This window comes from Xyrauchen texanus, chromosome 33, assembly GCF_025860055.1.
Source record: "Xyrauchen texanus isolate HMW12.3.18 chromosome 33, RBS_HiC_50CHRs, whole genome shotgun sequence".
Classification (NCBI taxonomy): Eukaryota; Metazoa; Chordata; class Actinopteri; order Cypriniformes; family Catostomidae; genus Xyrauchen; species Xyrauchen texanus.
Genome location: NC_068308.1, coordinates 21,321,582 through 21,335,603, shown reverse-complemented (window position 1 = coordinate 21,335,603; position 14,022 = coordinate 21,321,582). Strand labels below are relative to the sequence as shown.

At 40.5% G+C, this 14,022-nt stretch overlaps 1 protein-coding gene across 1 annotated transcript; it reads left to right on the top strand.

The window, feature by feature from the left end:
- Nucleotides 1-75: 75 nt before the first annotated feature.
- On the top strand, nt 76-12,811 carry LOC127626838 (zinc finger and BTB domain-containing protein 38-like). The gene is made up of 2 exons (XM_052102917.1): nt 76-262; nt 3,825-12,811. Exon 2 carries the CDS (start codon nt 4,200-4,202, stop codon nt 8,931-8,933), a length of 4,734 nt encoding a protein of 1,577 aa, XP_051958877.1. The 5' UTR covers nt 76-262; nt 3,825-4,199; the 3' UTR covers nt 8,934-12,811.
- Nucleotides 12,812-14,022: the final 1,211 nt, after the last annotated feature.

Genomic DNA, 14,022 nt, shown 5'->3' with positions numbered 1-14,022 from the left:
CAAACTGATGTGTGAGCGAGAGGGAAGGAGAGAAAGGGAGAAGGAGGGGGAGAGTCAGAGTGCGAGAGAGCCATTCCTGCCCTCTGTCTCTACATAGCGTTGCCCGTGTGCACGAGCGCGTCTTTCACTGTGTTCTCTCTCTCTCTCGCTCACACACGCACACAGGAACAAGCAGACGAGGACACACAGACCAAGGGAGGGAGAGTGAGAAAGTGAGAGAGAGAACACATCGCAGCAGAGATGCAGCACAAGGTTTTCCGAGGTACGTTTCTTGTTGTGTGCTTGCCTAGCAGAGAATGGGAGCAAGGAGACTTTTTCTCTCATTTATCTCTCTCTGTCTTCTCCTCTTCCTGGTTTTGTGTTTCTGTAGCACACTCATATCATATCGATGTTGTTTTGGTTCTATGTAGACACCAGAAATGAGAGTGTATGCGTGTGTGGGTTTGTGTGTACGCTAATCAAGGCCTGTCTCCCTTATCCTTGGCTGTTGTGGCTGAACCACGCACTTCTTTTACAGGGTTGAGTAGTTGCTCATACGAAAAAGCCTCATACTTTCTAGAGATTCTCTTATTGTAATATCTATCCTGTTGCATTTAGCTACTTTACATTGTGGCAGGTTTACATCTGGTAAAATTATATCAATAATGAAGAACTTGGTTTTAAGAGGTATCGCAGTGTATTTTGTACAACAAGAGCCAAGAGTTGGTTTTTAAAAGAGCATCCACACATTTTTTGTTTATGTAAGGTGGAAACATTATTAGGATACTTATGAAACATTCACTTTTAATTTTTTACAAGTCGTTAAGAGTTCAGATTTACAATATCTTTTCCTGGGTAGACCATACAGCCCATACAAGGCCATAGGGTCAGAGGTCGTAAAAAGCAAAATCAGCCAAGAATGGTCTTATATATAAGTTAGTTGTTTATTTGCCATGATCAAATTAAATTTCCTGTCACTGCTGAAGGCATCAAGTCAGATAGCCTGGCATATTTTCTGTTCAATCTCGAGATGGATAACACATTTGAGCACAAAGTTTTTAGAATACTGTAGCAAGAGAGGCATCCATGGAAACATGGCACAGCGGATTGTGCTGGAGTCTTCCAAACTAAATGAGCTAGAAACTCCACAGCGATATGGAAGCACGTTCAGGCATGATCTTGAAAAGTAACTTCAGCCAGGTCACCAACGGAGCATTCGTACTCTCTTTGTGATTGCAATTTTCTTCCAGTTTTTGCTTTACTCAGAATATTGTGCTTGATCATATTACAGCAACAGGTTGTCGAGTTTAAACTCAGCGGACCATGTCAAGCACAGCGTGTAACACAGGGAGACTCGCTAGAGCGTGGCCCGTCATGCCAAATCACAGATATATCATATATTTCTCAGGGGATAGAAAGGAGAGAGGAAATAAGGAGATCTGGGCATGGAAGAGGGCTGGAAGCTACCACGATCCCAACCTCGAACCATCCGCATCATCTCCCAACAACAGCCCTCTCCTCCTTTTGCTCTTTTCCCCTCCCTTCATCTCTCCTCTGACTGGCTAACCATGTTTTTTGGCCAAGGGTTGTGCAGAGTTCAGTATCAAGCGATATTCTCCTTTTCACAGTCCGCCTCACCCTGAAGGGCCCATCATGGCCACACGAAAACAGGCGCCCCTCACACATTAACCTTTTCCTTAACCTTTTCATTCAGTTCAGGCCACGGTCTCTTTCAGTTGCACGGCTAAATGCAAAACTTTTAGCATGTTACCCAGCTTCCTCTGAGATTCTTCTCAGTTCCTAACACACAGGTGACTGCAGTATAAAACATGTGGTCTAATTTTGCATAACATTAGAGTATATATATCTAGATATCTAGAATAAAAGCTGGCATGTTTCATTTAATGATGCCAATGTGCTGCTCTTTTCAATTTCCTCCATCTCATGTACGATGTGTGAACTTGTTGACTTTACAAGGAGACTTGTCCTAATATTTTGCTATATTTTTGAGGGGTGCAGCGCCTTTAAAGTGATAGTTCACCCAAAAATCGTCATGCTTTTCCAAACCCATTTGAATTTTTTTCTTCTGTGGAACACAACAGGAGATGTTAGTCTGAATGTTGTGTTTCACAGAAGAAGATGGGTTTAAAACAACATGAAGATGAATAAATGATGACAGAATTATCCCTTTAATATTACAGCTCTAACTATTTCAGTTGGTCGCATGTTTGAGTAGAGAGGGCAGACAGAGGTGGAGGCAAAGGCCCTGTCACGCTTGGCCAGCCTCTAAAGACAGGGACATTTGATGAGAGGCAGTGTGTGCGTCATACACGAAGAGAAGAGGAGGGTGAGAGGGAGAGATAAATAGGGACAGACATACAGAGAAAATGAGGGGGTGACAGATGTGTTGTCCATTCACTATTGCGATTGCCATGTAAAAGTTTTATTATTCTCAAGCTTAGTTGTGATTTTATGCCATACTCATAGCTAAGTTTAACCATAACCAGGGAAGGTTTAAATACATATTTTAATAGCTGCTACTACATCACTAAAACACTTATTTCTGGTCCTCTCAAAGTTCTTGACCAGGTTAAACTGTCCTCTCATATACTTCCTGTCATCTAAATGTACCCTTATGTAACATCTATTATTATACATGTCTTCTGGTATACTTCCTTTGTACACTCTCAGCAGCTGCATTTGTGGTGTGCTTGCTAAAGCTAGCTGTCAAGCCGCTTGTTTACAGTCAAACCAGTTCATATGTGACTGCATGCCTGCAGATGTGTTTGCATGTTGAGGGGAGTGTGCGTGGACATGCAGCTTGTTGACTGCCAGTCTGTGTGTGTGTGTGTTTGTGGCTGTTCCTGTCTCCAGGCCTGGATCTCTCTTTCTTCCCCACCACTCTCTGTCTCTCTCCATTGCGCTCCATGTCTTTCCCTCACTCAGTCTCTCCCTCCTCCTCTCTTTCTCTCTCTGCAGTAACAGTGCTAACCTAGTTTCAGTGTGTTCAGGGCTGCTTGTGGAATTTTACAGAGGCCTGCCTGCCTGCCTGGCTAAAACACAGGCAGAAAACCATGACTGGGGTTTTTGCTGGTGTCACATCATTACTGCTAACTAAGACTGCTTTCTCTCTTTGGTAGACTCTAGGAAAATGGGTAGAGGGAAGGAGTTGATCATTAAGTAAGCAATTTAGCAGGATTCATGAACACAACACCATTGTGGTCTATTCATTCTCAGACTGCAAAAGATAAACTCCATCACAGAATGAATTATACTGAATTCAGTTTTAAAATGGTATACAGTAAAGATAATATATTATCTCTATATCACATGTATGTACATGATGCCAAAAATCTGCATCAGAAACACAAGATTCTTTATTTCAAAAGGCCATTTATATTTTGCTACCTTTTCAGTCAAGGCACATTTGTAGCACTTTGACATAAATAGCACTCTGTTAGGGGAAATTTTAATTAAATCTTAGCAGTGTTCAATTAGGTGAAGGGAATGCTGTGACTCATTGGGATTGATTGCTTAGATTCTTTCCACATTTTCATATTTTATCATGCCAAATACGGAAACTGAGATGATTGCAGCCAACCTTGTCTGACTAAGTTGCATGTGTATAATTACCATATTGCCTTGCTTATTTTGTGCTAGCTTGCATTTTATAGGCAGTAAGTCTGTTTTTAATCAAAGCCAGCTGATTTGCCAGCATGCAATATATACACTTTTCACTTCCTTTTCTTGTATATAATACTAATACTTACTCTCTTGATGTGTTTGTCTAAAGTACAATATTGCATATGAATATTTCATAAAAACTATTTTCTGTTCTGTTGCAGGATTAGGATCAGGATCATGGTGTTGTGAGAGGACGGCTCTCCACACCTGCACTGCAATCTTGGAGCTAAATGTATAGTGCCATGCAACCCTGTCCTGTTTTATAACAAGATAATCAAAGGTGCACAATGTCACATACATCTGAGAGACATCGTCTCTGATCTTCACCTCCATGAACTGCCGTCTTGGCCTGACACTCTTATTCTTCACCATCTTTCAATCATCAACTTCTGTGGTGAACGCATATATAGAACTGACACTCTTTTAACAATTTTCCTGGACCTTGCTAGATTACAGCTAGAACTCTGAATTAGCTATCTTTTTTTAGGCTAATTATAGCCTTGGAGAGCATCTCAAAGGATTTTTACAAGGATCCAATGAAACACAGGAATAAACAGATGAGAGGAGACAGGATGGGAGAGGGCACAGATGAGGTGGACAGTGCCAATACTACGAGGATATCTCTCAGTTTTCCCATCAGTGCTGGACTGCCTGGGTTTTCTGCACAGAAGCTCTGCTCCTCATCCCACCCCAGTTCTTCTTCAGATGTTCTCAGAGATGGCTCAGATGGCACAGCATGGGTGGGGGAATCATTCAAAGACAAACAGTTATCCAAAACACCACCAAAAACTGAACGCCTGCATTGCTCTTCCTCCTCCTCCTCCTCCTCCTTCCCTGTTGATCTAACTGCTCCAGTCAGTAAGAAATGCAAGTCCTCTCTGTCCTTTTCTGTTGATGGTAGGGGTTCTCAATACCCAACATCTCCCTTACAACACTCTAATAAAATAGACCATTCAAAAGAGACAGCTGGGGTTAGTCTCAATAATGGGTACAAAGAGCATTCAACAACAGAAACAGCACACATCCTTTTCAACCTCAGTGCAAGAGCCTACCAGGACCAGGGTATAAAGGACCCAGAGTGTTCGAAAGGCAAAAAACGGAAGGCAAACAGCCTCCATGTCGAACTGAGCCTCCCTCTCCCTAGCATCGACCCTCACTCCTCTTCCTCAACCCCTCCTCCTTCCCCCTCGTCTGTCTCTCTGACTTCCTCCCCCTTGACTCTCCCCACTCCATCTTTCCATGACTCCTTTAGGCCAGTGCCGAAGCCAGAACTACTGTGCGGGGTGTGCCACCGTCTGTTCAGCACTGCCTCGTCCCTCACTGTCCACATGCGTCTCCATCGGGGGGGACGAGTACTCAGCTGCCACCACTGTGGCAAAGCCTTCATCCATAATAAAAGACTGCAATCCCATGAGGCCACCTGCAGGCAAGGGCTGCCAGCTTTTTCAGTTCAACCCAAAGAAGAGCCCCTGGAGGCGGGTGAAGTGGAGGGGGAGAGAGCACATGAGGGTGCAGAGCCAGAACAGCTTGGACAAGGAACAAGGCCTGGCCGACCCTTAAAGAAAGTACAAGATGTTAATGGCCTTCGTGCTGAAACACTGACTTGTCCGGATGGCCTGGGGGAAGACGATCACTTTGTAAAAGTGGTGGATGGACACATAATTTACTTTTGCTCCGTGTGTGAGCGCTCTTACATGACTTTGTCCAGTCTAAAACGACACTCCAATGTGCATTCGTGGCACAGAAAGTACCCCTGTCACTACTGTGACAAAGTTTTTGCTCTAGCTGAGTATCGTACCAAACATGAGGTGTGGCACACTGGTGAAAGGCGCTACCAGTGCATATTTTGCTGGGAGGCGTTTCCTACCTACTACAACCTTAAAACACACCAAAAGGCTTTTCATGGAATCAATCCTGGCTTAATCTCAAGTGAGAAAACAGTCAATGGTGGCTACAAGCAGAAGGTAAATGCTCTTAAATTGTACCGCCTGCTGCCCATGCGCTCTCTAAAGCGACCTTATAAAACATACAGTCAGCCAATGGCTGATGGGCTACTCACTTCTGATTCATCAGTTACTCTGCCTTTATCTCTGGATGGCAGTCTCCAACCACCTCTGGACACAAAGAAATTGGAGTCTTTCCTTAAAGATCTTCAAACCCCAGACATCAACACTGAACAAGAAGGAATCCCTATGAGAGTGGGTGTAGAGCAGGGTAAAAAACTAGATGCTGCACAAACAGACATGGCAGTAGAAGCCAGAGAGACAGAAGGGTCAGATGTACTTTCAGGCAGTAACAATGGCAAAGACAAAACTCCAAAGAGCCCAGAAGGATCTGTCTCTTCAGTAATTGCATTTGCACACAGCAAACCCTCAGTCATCATGCACAGTACTGCAGTTTCTTCTGTCATTGTTCATAGAAATAAGATGCCCACTGAGGAGAGGAAAAAAAATCAAGAGAATCACCCAATGATAAAGACAGCTCAAAAACAGATAAAGAAACATAGCCAGAGGGATCACATCGACACATACAGGGAGTGGGACACTGGCAATTTAGATAAAGAGGTCTCAAAAATCAGGCAGCCAACAGAGAAACTTCACAAGGGACGAAAAGCTCACAGTAAAACCGAGTCAACTAGGGCAATATCCACAACAGTGGGATCAGAGGTCAAAGGCAGTGGTCCACTTTGTCAGATTACTGTGCGTATAGGGGAGGAGGCCATTGTAAAGCGGAGCATTTCTGAAACAGACCTAATGAGGGTCAAAAGCCCTACACTCTGCAAAGCTAAAAAGAGTAACCTTTTACTGAAGGACCAGAGAGAACAACGGCACACCCATCATCACCAGCATAAACACCACAACTTTAGCCAGGAAGGAAAGGAGGGGGAGCGCAAAAGGAAAAACCCAAAACTGAAAAGAAAGGTGAGGAAATACTTATTCCGCCAGGAGGTCAGGGAAGATAGAAAAGACCATGATGTGGAGGACAACCTGTGGAGGCCTTACTATTCTTACAAACCCAAGCGAAAGACCCTTCATATGCAGGGGGCTAAAGCCTGGAAGCGCAAAATGCACTACAAACAGTCCCTGAGGCCTATGAAAAGAGCTGAGAGGCTCGTGAAAAATTTGAACAAAGAAGTTGATGGGGAAGATGCAGATGAGAGAGTGGGAGGGAGAAAGGAAGTGAATAAAGAGCAGAGAGAAGTTAGCAATCTACAGAAAGGTCAAGTCAAACAAACCCCACAAACTTTTCCTGTCCCTTCAAGAACAAAAAAGGAGAAAGAAAATGGAACTGAAGGAAAGCCTGATCTTCCTCTTCCTTTATCTGTCCCTCAGACTACACTCAGTCCTCAATACACAGTCTCCTCTATTATCAAGCAACGATGGTCAGAAGGTCAGGCTTCTGAGTGTGGGACATGTGGCCGTTGGTTCTCAAGCCAGAGGAAGCGAGACAAGCATGAGCTGACACATTTATTTGAGTTTGTGTGCATGATTTGCAGAGCTCCTTTCCCCTCACAGTCCAAGCTAGAGGAACATCAAAGAACTCAGCATCCCAAAAACAAGCCTCTGTCTGTCCCTACTTTCCCAACTTCCCAGACACTGAGAAATGAGCTGGAAATGAAAGCTGATGAGAATGGTGTGAATGGACGATCCATAGAAAAAGGCAGCCCAGTTCACTTAGGAAGGAGGCCTCTGATCAGATATACATGTTCACAATGTGATAAGGTCTGCAAAACCTCTGCTGCACTCAACTGCCACCTCAAGCGACATGAGTTAGGCAGTTTAACAGAGCTTAAAATCACAGAGCAAAAGCAGGACACTCCAAGTTGCACACTTTCTGCAGCAGAGACTGCAAAAAGCAAAGATTTAGACACAAATAGTGAGCAAGTGCAGCCTGTATCTGTCATATATTATTCAAAACCAGACAGTAAAATCACTGACAACCAACTGGATGAGAAGATGGATGAACACCAAAGAGTCAGCAATTGTGAAAGCCCAAAATTGGCAACCAATGACAACGTCAACAGTTTACTTTGTACACAGTTCTCCCAAGTTACGCACAGCTCCACTTTAGAAAGTTTTAAGACCATACCTTCTAACCTCCCTAGCGTACTAGTAAAGAATGGTGCAGAGAGCCTAGACTACAGGACACCAGAGAAACTAAATTTAGACACACAAGATCAGCAGAAAAGGAGTGCCACACCAAGCGATAGGCAAATCCAAGTTTCTCAAATACTTACAGACACTCAATTTAGAAGAGAAACAACTCCATCTGGGCCCATATCATTAAAAACAGGCAGAGGTTGTTTGTTTAGCCAAGGGATAGGAACAGCCACACAGAGAGAAGGTGGCATTATTCTAAATGAAGATAACTGTGATTCACAAGATGCTCAGGATTTAAGAACCTTTCCTCATTCCCATCAAGCCCAAGATTTATCCATGCCTAAAATAAAGAAAAAGAGGGAGCTTGATCAACAGATTACACTTCCATCCAACATCTTAAAGGAACAATCCCGTTATGAGGATGTGTCATTTCTTGTGCCCAAAGAGGAGCCACTCAGTCCAGTACCATCTCCTACATGCTCTGTCATTCAAACCACTCCGAAAAGACCATCTCAAAGGTATTCAACATCACCTTGTCACTCCCCAGGACCCTTAGACCTACAGTTGCGGCCTCAGCTGGAGCAAAGCCAATCACACAGAGGAAGGCACAATACAGAAAAACAGGGTCTCATGCTGCCAGCGAATTCAGCTGGGGTGAGTGATCCTCCTTCTTCCCACACCATGCTCCATCCTCAGGTGACCATGGAAGAGACTGAATCAAAGGACCACACCTCTTTCACCCATAAAGAATATCACAGGGGCTCAGGCTACCCTGTTCAAGAGCTTACACTTCCCCTGATCATACCAGGAGGGTACTGCTCTGGAAAGAATCAGGAGGAGCAAATCCTGATGTCTTATCCTACTGGACCCCTACCTTTTCCTCCACTCGGGAAGATGTTACCCTACTCTGACTCAACTAAACTGCCCTTTTACCCAGACCCTTATCACCTACTCTATGGCCCACAGCTACTGCCATACCCCTATAACCTTGCTGCCCTTCCAATGGCTCTAAATATGATGGCAGACAAAGAACCCTTGCCCTTCATGCCTTTTTTCAATTACGCCGCCACTGCTGCTCCTTTAACAGGCACAGTACCCCATCCTTTAGTGGTGAATCCCAACCTATTCAACAGTGGTGGCAGCAGTAGCACAAAGCAGGACAACTCATAAGTGAATACACAATGGAAGCAAGGGAAAATATCTAAAACAGCTGAGTAGGCCTTTCAGGGTGTATATGGGTTTTTTTTTCTGTTTGTTAACTGAAAACTATTGCACAGCTCTTCTCTTTTGTAAAGCAGCAAAAGCATAGGCATACATACATAGGAATCACATATGGCAGAAAAATGGAGGGGTGTCTTGACACTAGGTGAGAAGGATGAAAGGGGGTGAAGAACAGAAAATATACAACACCCCCTTTAGGCACTCCCAAGATGCACCTCCAACACACCACTTATTTGCCACTTCTGTAGTGTTGTTAGAGCTTGACTATCCATCCTCCCAGAGTAATTTATATTAGGTATAACATGTGAACAATAACAGCTAACATGTTGTGTTTTGCTAAATTAGTTCTGTCTGCTTCTCATAATAAGGAAAGTATAACAATAATGATGACAATAATAGTTTTTTAATTATACAGCTTACAGAAATAAAAGGGGGCTTTTTATTGAAAGCAAAATGTCATGCCTGAAGAGGCTTAACATACTCAACACACAGGAAAGGATAATGCAGTAGCAGATGTGTGTATGTATGTGTGTGTAGTGTGTGAATGTGTACAGAGATAATGCATGGAAAATATGGGGTAGCTCATAGTGTCATATCTTGCAACATCGGTACTTCCATCATGTGTTTTCAGTATTTTGGCTTATGTATGCCTGCAGGTTTGTGTACGTGTATTTGTGGGGTGTGTTGGGGGTGTAGGCATGCACACTTTAAGTCATTTGTGCTGCATCCGCCTTGGCCAGTTCCATAGAAGTTATCACATCACATATAAACATAATTCCTGAACAAGCTGTAATAATCTTAATAGGTCAGTAAATAGAAAAATTAGATGAAGCTCTTCTTTTGTCAGTCATAGCATAGCATCTTGATGGAGTAGCTAAATGTCATATGGATTAAATATATTGTTATGTGATGTCTTCACTAACCAGAATCATCATGACCATGTCAAATGTGTATGATTTAGAATCCATATTTGACCATGTGTTAAATAGAGACAGAGTAGTTTGGTTTTTAGGATGTGGGTATATTAATCCTTTTTGATGATCACTTGTCAAACATTTATGAAATAGGTCTGTGTACTTTCAGTATTTCTCCCAACTGATTCATCTCTTTCAACAATATACAACACAGTACAAGTCAACTTCATGTTTAGTGGCCTTCTCCTCCCCACTGCCCCCTGGTGGCCACCAAAGACACTCCATTCACTTGACTGAATTTGAGTGAGAATGGTAGTAGAGTGAATATAAGTGCAGCTGGGCAGTGTGTTCGCATGAACAGAGCTTCCATTATCATAGAATCATACTCTTGTGAGAGACGTAATTGGTGAATGTTAGTTTAGGAACACATGATCTAAAGAGATCCATTACAAGCAAGCCACCATTTTTGTTGGTCAGCAGATTTGCTCTCCTTTTCCTCCACAGCAGAAAAAGAGAGGAAGAGGACGTCAGTTAGTCCTGACGCCCCTGAAGGGCCTGCACTATGGGACTTATAGCACTGGAGTGGCTTGATCACTCCCTTGTACTTCCTTTTTATTTTATATCTTTTGTTTTTCACATAATTTTTTTGATTTACATTTTACATATTTTTCCATTTTGGTAGTGAGACAAAGATTGTACTTGAAGATTCTCATTCAATTACCCATGAAAATGAATGTAATTTAGTCATGAGTATGAAAAATACACAGACAGTATGGTAGATAATTTCTATACGCTGACTTGAAAATCACATGTAATACTGATCCGCTATGAGGTATTCATATATATATATATATGAATACCTCATAGCGGTTCAGTTTATATTAACAGTAGTCTTAGGGACATGTCAAGAAAGTTGGTTTCAATATTACCACAGCGCATGAGAAACAATTGCTTCTTCAGTATCTTCTGGTGTTGTCTCCGAACTCTCAGTTTTTCCTTCATAAGAGGTTCTTAATTTAAATTTTCTACTGTTTTTCTTTTCCATTGAGGAAAACTTTGTAACCCCTTACTATATACATTTTAAATCTAAAACCAAAAAGTGAAGCACGTATGTTGCCTTATTTAACACCCCCCCCCCAAACATTGCAGAAGCTTTCTGACTACCACACCTCAATCTCCACCACTTTCTCATCCCTACACACGCTCCCCTTCTATTCTCAATATATTACCTTCTCCTTTTGAAGTGAGTGTGTCTGAAACTGTGCAATGAAGTGAAAACTGCAGCACTGTTCATTTCCTGAGGGTAAAAAAAATTTGATGAACGGTTGTGGATCATGTATACTGTAGGTAGCTTCACTCGGGTGTGGGTACAAGCCTTAAGTTAGCATTAAAACAGTTTGTGTGTGAGAGAGAAAGGATGTGTGGTGGTAAAGGAAAAGGAAACCAAGAACAAGGTCTATCTCCCTTAATTATTACCATCAAACTTTGATTTTGGACCTCTTATTTGCTGTCTTTATTCCCCCATAACTTATAAATAAAAATGTAACAGTGACACTATACAATAAGGTTGTATTTCTTAACATTAGTTAACACAATAGAACTAAACATGAACTAACAATGAACAATAATTTTACAGCATTAATTAATCTTGGTTAATGTTAATTTCTATATATAGTGATAGTTAATGCAATATGAACATGAACAAGCATGTGAATTATACTATGAATAATAACAGTATTTTGATAAATTCACATTAACCATGATTAATAAATGCTATAAAAACATTGTTCTTTGGTAGTCTATGATACCTTATGCATTAATTAATAAATAGAACATTATTGTAAAGTGTCACAACTTAATTGAGTCAACTGCCTGTATTTGTGATTGGTAAAAAAAAGTTAAATGTTAAATTTGTGTATGTAAGAATCAAAACTGTATTTGTGCAACAGGTTTACATAAAAGTCTGAGTAATTCAAATAATTAATAACTTTGACTTTGTAAATTGAATGTATTTTATTTATCATTTCTTTTTGTCTCCAGGGAGTATTTAAGCCTCTGCCCAAATATCGACTGGTAAATTCTGAATCAGTAACTGGTTTAAAAAGACTAAATCCATATTTCAACAGCATATGTTTACATTCAAGATGCCTTTGCATTTTTTAATTTAAATAAGCTAATAATAATATGCAGATAATCTGAACGCACCTTACAAAACAATTTGTAAAACCATTTTCTATATAAAAAAAAAACATTCTATACAAAGGTGGAACTTTGAGGAACATCATAATGTGTTATGTTCTCATGTTACAGTTCCGTCCATCAGCAGACATTCAGACACTCAAGGAGATTTCAGTGGATAGTATGCTTGAAAGAGGTCACTTATGACTGTGTGGGCTCCTCAGCCTTAAATTAAAAAAATTATAATTTTTCAATCAACTTCTGTATAGACTACTGAATATTTGCACACAACTATACAAAAAGAAGAAAAAACAGGCAGATCTGACCAGAACATTTGGTTATGAACACTATCTTAACAAAAAACAGCATCATCTTGTTCCACCCAAAACAAGAATCCTCTAGAAGTTTTCAATCAAAGTGGCTAAAGTCTACCAGCTAGATATGTTCTGCACTTGGTCACAGTTGTAGGCATGTGACTAAATTGTTTGGTATTTTGTGAACATTTAATCTTGTGCCATTGTTTTGTGGTCCACATTATTTTTGGGCAGTTTCAAAAATGTGAAATGTTTGAAAAGTTTATTTGTGTCTTGTTGACTTTGTGATCATTTACTACAGAGGTTTGTTGGCACACATTGCCAAATTAAGTCCATAAACTACAGTTAAATTCTTTGCTCCTGTTCTTTTTACTCCCTCTGTCCATGCTACAACCATACAAATAAAGTATTAACCTGATGACGTGCAAAGCATCTTTGAATTCATATTTAATTTGCAATTTAAAGCAGAATTATTATAGAAATGTTGTCATTCAATATCTATGTACCCACTGTGGGAAGCAGGGGGAATACGGGTAAAGTGGGACACTTCTTTAATAATTTGTTGTTTAAAAAATCAGTTCCATATGACCTAAAAACAACACCATTTCAGTAGATAAGACCTCCGTACACTATACAGAGGGGAGGGAAAAAATAATTATTGGTAACACTTTTCAAGAAGGTTGTATTAACAATAGTCAACTAGTTAACATGAACTAACAATAAAACTATACTTTTACAGCTTTTATTAATCTTGGCTAATGTTAATTTTAACAGCTTTACCTCTAGCTTTACCTAAAGCAGAATTTCTCTTCTTTTTAGCACTAAACATGGATTCATTTGCAAAGCCAAACTGTTAATCTTTTTTTCTCTTGTAGTTTAAAAACTACACTGGTGCTGATGTTTTAGCATTTATTGTAAAATAATAACAAAAGAAAATAAAATCATCTCTGCACCAGTAAATATACATCAAGGTTTCACTGTACTGGGCGAGCAAACATCAGTCAACTTTCAAAGTTAATCTGTTATGCAATCAGACAAACTGTTGATTCCAGTATTGGGACAGGTGAAGTTTTAGCTCAATTCAAGTAACTCACCCATTGAAGAATAAAAAACATACACTAACTTTGCTAGAAATTATATTGTAATAATACAATAGACTCCTGTGTTCTCTGCCTGTGTTGATACAGTGCTGCCTCACAATTTCATCACAAGGGATGATACATATTTTGCATTTCGCTGAGCCTTTTATTAGGTACTGAAGGAAAATTGTCCAAATATGCCCAGTGTTCCCTCATTTTCTCACTGGAAAATATTCTTACTGACCTGAGCAATTACTATAATTTGGCTATTATTTAGTCAACTATAAGTAATTTTTTTTTACAATATGTATGCAAGGTAATTTATGCCTGAAAATCATCATTAGTCATAATCAAAGGGTCCCTAGGTGATTTTTTTTGTGGAAGTCTGGAAGTTCACAAAGGTGTCCTATCAGAGTAACCACAAGTGTAGTTCATCACATTAACTATGGAAATGTTCCACTACATTTGACAACCAGAAAGTTGCTATTGTCTTCATTTTAAACAGTTTGTCTATTGTTTTATCATTTTAAACCTTACATACTACTTTTTATTA